The 7,703-nt window shown below is 41.9% G+C and overlaps 1 protein-coding gene across 3 annotated transcripts in view; it reads right to left on the bottom strand.

Annotated features, from left to right (window-relative positions):
• Window positions 1-5,963, bottom strand: part of MIA3 (MIA SH3 domain ER export factor 3) — a 37,875-nt gene extending 31,912 nt beyond the window's left edge. For 2 of the 3 annotated variants that reach the window (XM_074949208.1, XM_074949207.1), the window contains exons 1-2: window positions 5,430-5,603; window positions 3,590-3,723 (exon numbers count right to left, since the gene is read on the bottom strand). In XM_074949208.1, coding sequence (XP_074805309.1) covers window positions 3,590-3,723; window positions 5,430-5,577 — 282 coding nt within the window. In that variant the 5' untranslated portion in view covers window positions 5,578-5,603. Of the gene's footprint in view, window positions 1-3,589; window positions 3,724-5,429; window positions 5,604-5,910 lie in introns of those variants that run through there. The other variant, XM_074949209.1, reaches the window with a different exon arrangement.
• Between the last annotated feature and the right edge of the window lie 1,740 nt (window positions 5,964-7,703).

The following is a 7,703-nucleotide window of genomic DNA, read 5'->3' on the forward strand; positions in this document are numbered from 1 at the left end:
GCATCCTGCAGCCTGTCTGGAAGATGCTCCAAATTAATTGGCAGCTGAACTGATCTGCAAATGAGACATGGGTTTAAACAAACTTGCATCTAGAATTAAAGAACTGGCAGTCTCTGAAGTCTGTATGTGTCTGAGATAGTTGTACTTGTAGTGTTTCCCTATGACAGCGACCTCCTGTAGCTGATTCACAAAATGATACTGACATCTTGATACCACAGAAAGCAATCACTTCACGCCACCTGCTGAATACCACAATGACAGAAGCCAGAAAGATGAAATATTATCCTGCTATGTCTGAGTTACAAGTGCAAAGAGAGGGTTAGTTTGCTCTACCGTTTTATGTAGCCTTTGTATATCACTCAGAAAGATTAGAACCAAACGTTAAGAGCAATTCCTGAACTCCATGTGGATCTTCCAGAAATTAATTCTCTCTCACATAATTTGTTTTTAAAGTAACTCCATCCACAACCATGATTCCAGAGAAAGATGGCCACAAGCCAAGTTCTTATTTTGGATGTGAGGCAAGGAAACAGAAGGAAACATTTATCTGGTGCAGGACTGAATAATATTTCATCCTGCACCACAGAGTAATATATACTTTTGTGGGGTAGAAATAGGAAGTCTAACACTGAAAAATTGTTACTTTAAAAAGGAGCAGCTGTTTGCAGCTGCTCAGAAGTTTGGGATATTAGAGATCCTGATTAAAATGTGGGCATGATTATAAATGTAGGGTGTTCTTTATTTTGGTGTTATGGACTGTTCAAGGGGGAGGGGGAGTGGAGGAGGATACCTTACAGAGACGATAATGTATAGAGTTAAAAAACTGAAGTATGATATGACCATCAACTCTTCGTGCTTTGAGGAAAACCCGGCAGCAATATTTTCTCTGAACTGATGTTTCAATGGAATTAAAAACAGAATTATTCTGTAACACTCTGAGCATCTTCCATTGTACTAACCACAGAGTAGATCCTGCAAACCCTCCGCATGCAGAATTCCCCTACACTTCAATGAGAAATCTGTATACTGAGGGCATCCAAGAATGAACTCAAGACTAAGACTCTATTCTTGCAACAGCTTGAAGGATTTTTGCAATCATCAACAACAGCTTGAATAGAGGGATGAGTTAATAGGCAAGTAAAGGAGCATGTAAAACAATGAACAACTGCTTTAGATTTTCCAACCTGCATTAACCCTTGCTCATCTGATCATGGTCCTTTAAGTCACCCATATTTATTATGGCCCTGATCTTACAAATGACTCCACTTGGGCACAGTCACTTGCAAGATGGGGACTATATGTATAAATTTTGTTTTGGAATGGGCCCAGTTCTTTAGTAATTCAGATCCTTAAATACAGTTTCATCTGGTGGCCCAAAGCAAGGACAGAATAACTATAAGTAGGTTAGAAATAGCCATAAATTATTCAAACAAATAAAATTCCCCATATTTAAGAGTCAATAAAATTAAAGTTCATGGTGGAAATTTGTAGAAATACATTTCAGACGATAAACTGTTTATGCAGGTTGCAATATAATCAGCTTAACTCCTTGTATGATAAATAAGTACAGTATCCCTGTAGTTATTTCTTTGTTTTATAACTCCCTCTTATCCCTTCATAAGAGGGCACTGAAGTCAAATTTTTTCCAAAAGTTAGTACATTTACAAAGGCACATTTACAAAGCCCTAATATGAACAGAAAAGGTTCTATTTACATACATTAATTGAAAATTTTAAAACATGTATAAATAAGTATTTCTCTGAAGAGCTTGCAACCTAGTTATTGCAGCATTGTGTTATCAGGAGAAGCTGAAAGTGAAATTGACTTGAAGCTAAAAATACAAAAATTAAACTGGTTAGTCTGTTTTCATTGTTGGCTAGACATGCAGAAAGCCGCCTAAATAGTGAAAAATAAATTGGATTTTTAAAATTCTTTCAAATTTAATAATGTAAGGTGTTATTTTTTAACACAAATAAGGACTTTTGATTTGGGTTTTTTTAAGTATATTACCATAAGCCTGACAACGTGTCTTTAAGCTACTGGCACTAGCTCTGTTAATGAATATGGTTAAAATGTTGATTCTGCAATTTCTTCTTTGTTGAATAATCTGTGGGCCTGATCTTGCAGCCCTTGCTAGCTTGTGAGTAGGAGCTGCAGGATTTGGCCCAGGTGTTAGCTCTTTGTGTTTGTGGAGAACAGGCAGCCCTGGAAACTGGTGCCATCTAATTATCCAGGTTATTTATGGCACAGTACGTGTCAGAAGGGAATTGCCAGCATGATATAATTATAAATTCTGCTTCTTTCACCAACATGGCACAGCTTTCCACTTTCTTCTATGCTATTTTAATTGGATCCTACTATTACTATGAGGCTGCCTGTCCCCACCCTAAGCAACACCTCCTGCCAGTGCATGAAGCCAGTAGTCACACAATAACAGCCAGCATGGCTTTGTGAAGGTCCAGTCCAGCTCAGCTCACTGAGGCACAAAGACTTAGTTGTCAACAGCAGCATTCATCTTTTGGAGCAAAACAGTAAAGACATGGAGAAGAGCAGGGGAAAGACAGGAATAAAGACTTTAAGGGCATGACCCCGCAAGATGCTGAGCATCATCAACTGCCAGAGATATTAGTGGAATCTGAGGCTGCTCAGCACCTTGCAAGGTTAGACTTTTTGTATGTTTTAATAATCTTCTTTCCTCTTCCCTGTGAGTGTCCCCATCCTGCAGATCTCATGTAAGCAAAACTTCTTCCCACCGAAGTCAACAGGAATTTGCCTTGTAATGACTTCAGGATCAGGGTCTGAGAGGGTTTGCTGAAGGGCTCTTCTTTTCCTACTCAAGTGACTTATCTTTAAACAGAATAAAACAAGAAGACAGGCTTGTCTAAAGGTCTGTCACAGTTTGATTATGAAAAATCAGTGAGTACCACTGAGGACCCTAAGTTTTACAAACACTTCCTTATTAAAACTGAAATAATTTTCAAAGTCCAATTTACTTTACACTCTTTTTGCTTTTTTTCCTCTCTTTCTTACTTTTTACTCAACTTGGACAATAACAATACCTAGTCAATTGAATGATAGGATGATGAGTATATAAAAAGCCATAGGCCACAATCCTGCAAAGATTTATTCATTTGCTTAAGTTTATGCAGTGTGTGTTGTGTCACTGAAGCCAATGAGACCACACACAGAGTGCAAATTTAAACAGATGCTTTGCAGGACTGGGATCTTAGTTTCTAATCACTTTCAGGTTCTCATGTACTAGCACAATGTTCGGTCTGCAAACACTGCAGGGGAATTTTTTAAAAATGGAAATATATTTCTCTTGCTTTATTTAATATATGAGAAGTTCACTCTTACAAAACCTAATGTTTGATCCAAATATGACCCAATAGCACCCCTTAAAAATTAAAGTGCGTGTTAAAATCTTGTCTCAAGTGAAAATTACATCTGTTATACTATCTCTTCTCTGTAAAAAGGTAAAGTGTTTTCATATTTTTGAAAAGGGGCAAAAGAAATAAAGATTATTGAAATGTACAGAGCTAAAATGGCCAATACAACTGAAATAAAATAAGCGTTTTGCAATACTTACACTTCCAGCCCAAAGCTCAGTCGATTTTCCAATTAATTTGTAATACACATACACTGCTTCTCCTTCTTTCAAATTTATAAAGCGACAGTCCGGACCTTTAAAATCCTGCTTTGCTTTCCCTCGATACATCAACACTGTGCAAAGAAAACAAAATATAGCATTTTAAATAAAGCACAGTTCCCTGAACAGTATCTGTATTAATTAGCAGGAAAGAAGGCCTTGTTGTATGCAGAATATGACTAATATATTTAGGGGCATCTGTCAAGGGATAAGAATATGACTGGTATAAGAGACAAAAACGTATAGGGTGATATTAAGATTGTTTCATGATGTGATGTTAAAAGTTACAACCTTTACAAAGAACTTTTGAAAATGTTAAAAGCACACTAAGAAAAAGGTGTTATTAATAATAATAATTTTAAATTAGATGGATCCAATGTGTGCTTCATGACAAACCAGCTTTCATGTTACTCAGTGCAGAAACTATACCTGTAGAGGGTGGAGGTTTGTTTTGTTTTTGAAGAGGGTTTTTGCAGGAGGAAGAGAGCTGGGGAAGGCTAAAAAAAACTGGTCAAGATTATCAATTTATGAAAGGCAAGTTGATCAAGGCAAGTCTTTAGGAAGTCTATGCAGTAAGGCAAAGACTTTTTTGTGATATACAGTTTTAAATAATTGTGATTTTTTTTGTATAAAAGTAAAAACAAAACAAAAAATCAGACTCTTGTGGCTTATGCCACAACAATTCGTTTCCTAAGTATTTTGGAAGGCTTATTCTTGCAAATCCGTGGCAAAGATGATGGAAAATTATTTCTGCTGGACTGTCAATATGCCAAGTGTCAGGTACCTTTTCAGACTGAACTCTGGAGCATAGCATTCCCTGTCAGACAAAATAAATACAGTAAGTCCCCTAGGGAGACAGGAAATGCCTGAATATTTGTATAATATTTCCAAGAACTCAGGTTGCTCTGGGTTTACTTGATGTAGGGAAAGAAATAGCAAACCCACGCATAAGGAGGATGAGTTCAAGTGTTGCTTGTTTGTGTGAAATCTATTTTCTTTGCTCTTTGTTTAAAAAGAAATATTAAGAATGGATCCTCTCTGGCTGGAAGACACGGTTTTGTTTACATGGAAGGGGAAACTTTTGATGTTTACTAAAAATCTAAAACACAAACAGTGTAATACACCAGGAAACTGGGAAGGGGACTTGGCCATCCTCAGACCAACAAGGCTAGCAAGCCACCAAAAAGGGTAATAACCCGAACGCAGGAGCTTTCTACCAGCACCCAGCTCCGCTTTGACACCGCGCCTCCAAAAACCGGAGTAGCTTTTAAACACGCTTCTTCCCATAAGTAGGGGCAAATGCTTAGACAGAAAACAAGAGAATGTCTCCTTCCCTAGCCAGATCCCCCAGTAACCAGCCCGGGCCCTTGTCCCTCTCCCTATATACCACACACCAGGCGGCGTACTTGCAAACAACTATTTGTAATAAACTAAGCAACAAGTTTGCAAGCAATCTTTAGGAAGCTGTGGGCAGCGGGAAGGGCACCAGGCATCCCTCCCTCCCTCCCTCGACAAGGGAGAGGCAGCGCTGGGAGAAGGGTAACCTCAGCATCTCCCGCCCCACAAGAGGGCGCTCGGGGTGCAGCAGTGGTGTGGGGGCGCAGGGTGGTAAACCCCAGCATCTCCCCCTCCCCGCAGCAGGAGTGACCCCAGCAGGCCCCCAAGCCCTGCCCCGTCCTGGGAGGGGCCCCTGGAGATGCCAACAGCTCCTGGCCGCTGCCGAGCAGAGACACCGGGACCGGACCGCCCTCGGGGACCCCAGCGCCCCGTACCCACTTACTGCTGCACTCCGGGTCGGCGCAGCGCTTGCGCTCGGCGAAGCGCCGGTCCAGGTGCTTGCCGGCCGAGCAGAGGGGCCGCTGCGCGGACAGGAGCAGGGCGACTACGGCGAGGAGCAGGAGGGAGACGCGCGGCCGCGCTGCAGCCATGTTCGCAGGGCTGGCAGCGGTGGGAGGAGGGAGCGGGGCCGACACGTCAGCAGAGCCGGGATGGAGGAGGATGTGGAGGGAGGAGGGACCTGGGTGGGAGGGGGAAGAGCAAGAAATCCACCGCCTGTCCCAGAATGGAGGCGAGGAACCCCTCCCCGGCCGTCCCAGCCCTCGAGGACAAGGACCCCTCCCCTCTCACTTTAGCCCCGGAGGAATTTAGGGACCCCCTGGTGCCCCATCCAAGAGACTGGCTGCTTTCAGGAGACTCCTACCACTTCCATCTAACCTCGGCCAGATCCCACCCCATTTCCCCTCCCTCCTAGGAACACTTACCGTCCCAGCTTTGAGAGCCTCCTGGCGTGACGCCCGATGCCCACAGAGCTCCTACATGCAGATTTTAATACGAAGGGAGCAGAGATATCCTGGGTAGTGCATGGCAGAGGAGCTCCCTGCAGAACTTTCTTCACCCTTGAAAGAGGTGGCAAGTCGTTGCTTTTGTTCAGAGCCCGGGAGTTGGGGTGCGGTGATTATTTCTTCACTTGAAGGGCTGAATTTTTTCCACGTATGGAAAAAGTGAAGTCTTGGAGGTCGAGAACTTGTATACAGGAGTAGAGTCCTGCTCATTTCCGAAGGGAAATTTGGCTGAACGTACATGTAATCTAGTGCATTCCAAAAAGCAAAATATTTTCTGTTCAGATGTAGTACTGAGCCAAAGTCACTGTCTGGAGCAAGGCTGGGTTAACAGGATAAGAGGCCTGGAAGTGGGGAATGAGCTCTTTCAGAAGTCGAGAGGTCTCCTTTAACCTTTTCCCTCCTTTTCAGTTCACTGTAAGGAGTAATCCTGCCTCCCTTGGCTAGGGGAACTAGATGACTTAACAGGTACTTTCCCTCTTCGAGTGTAAAGGTGGAATAGGTTCTATCTGTTGTACATATTTCTGGTGGGTAGCGATGCTCAAAATGGGGCAAGAAGTGAAGCAAAAATAATGGTAACTCTTCATATTATCTTTGAGTACATTGTATCTATATGCTAGATGAGTGTACATATATAACTAACGAGAACACATCAACATTGTGAATATGGTACAGTAATAAAATGTATTTCTGAAAGGTTAACAGTAGCAATGTGGCTGAACCAAACACTGGATCTTAACTCTCCCCATCAATCCTTGCAGAAGTTCAGATCTAGATCTGAGCTTCATGACTTCATTATTGGAGAAAAAAAGCCATACCTGTCCTCACACAAGTCTGGCTGATTAGGCTCCAATCTCACAAATGCTTAAGCACATAAATGTATGTGAATAGTCCCATTGAACTAAATGCAACTGCTTATGGTAGAAGTTACTCAGGTAAGTGCTGGTAGGATTGGGCCCTGAAGGTGCTTATTATAACTGTTCTGTAAATTGCATTTGCTGCTATATATTAATATGAATTACATTACGGCTGTTTTGTAAATAAAATACGTGCTCCTTACATTTGTACCTGTACCTTGCATGCTTTCTTACATTACATTATAGTTATTTAACAGTTCAGGGCAAAGAAAGCCACAGAGAATTGTCTGAAGGGTAAAGGTGGCTACATGGAATGTCTTTTCTTCCTTCCTTCCATATACTCAGTTTATCTGTAGACATTCAACCTGGCTCCTCGGCTGCAAGCAGACAAAAGGATATAGTTTAGGGGGAATAGGTGATGGACAATAGATGCTTGTTGCTGATTCTGTTGAAGTCAATGGCAAAACTCCCCTTAGGTTCAATGGGAGCAAATTTGGGGGAGGGGGGAGAAGATTTAAAATCAAATTCTGAACTGGATCCTGAAATGAGGGGGGCTACTGACCAAGTGGGGGGAAGTAGTAAATGTGATATCACTTGATTTCAGTAAAGCTTCTGACACAGTCTCACATGACATTCTCAAAAGCAAACTAGGGAAACGGGGTCTAGATGAAATTACTATAAGGTGAGTGCACAACCGGTTGAAAGACCACACGCAAAGAGTAGTTATGTATGGTTCGCTGTCAAATTGGGACAGCATATCTAGTGGCATACTGCAGGGGTCACTCCTGATGCAGCAGTGAAAAAGGGTAATATAATTCTGTGACGTATTAAGTAGAGTGTCATATGTAAGACATGGAA

The sequence above is a fragment of the Natator depressus genome, chromosome 3, assembly GCF_965152275.1.
Source record: "Natator depressus isolate rNatDep1 chromosome 3, rNatDep2.hap1, whole genome shotgun sequence".
Taxonomy (NCBI): domain Eukaryota; kingdom Metazoa; phylum Chordata; order Testudines; family Cheloniidae; genus Natator; species Natator depressus.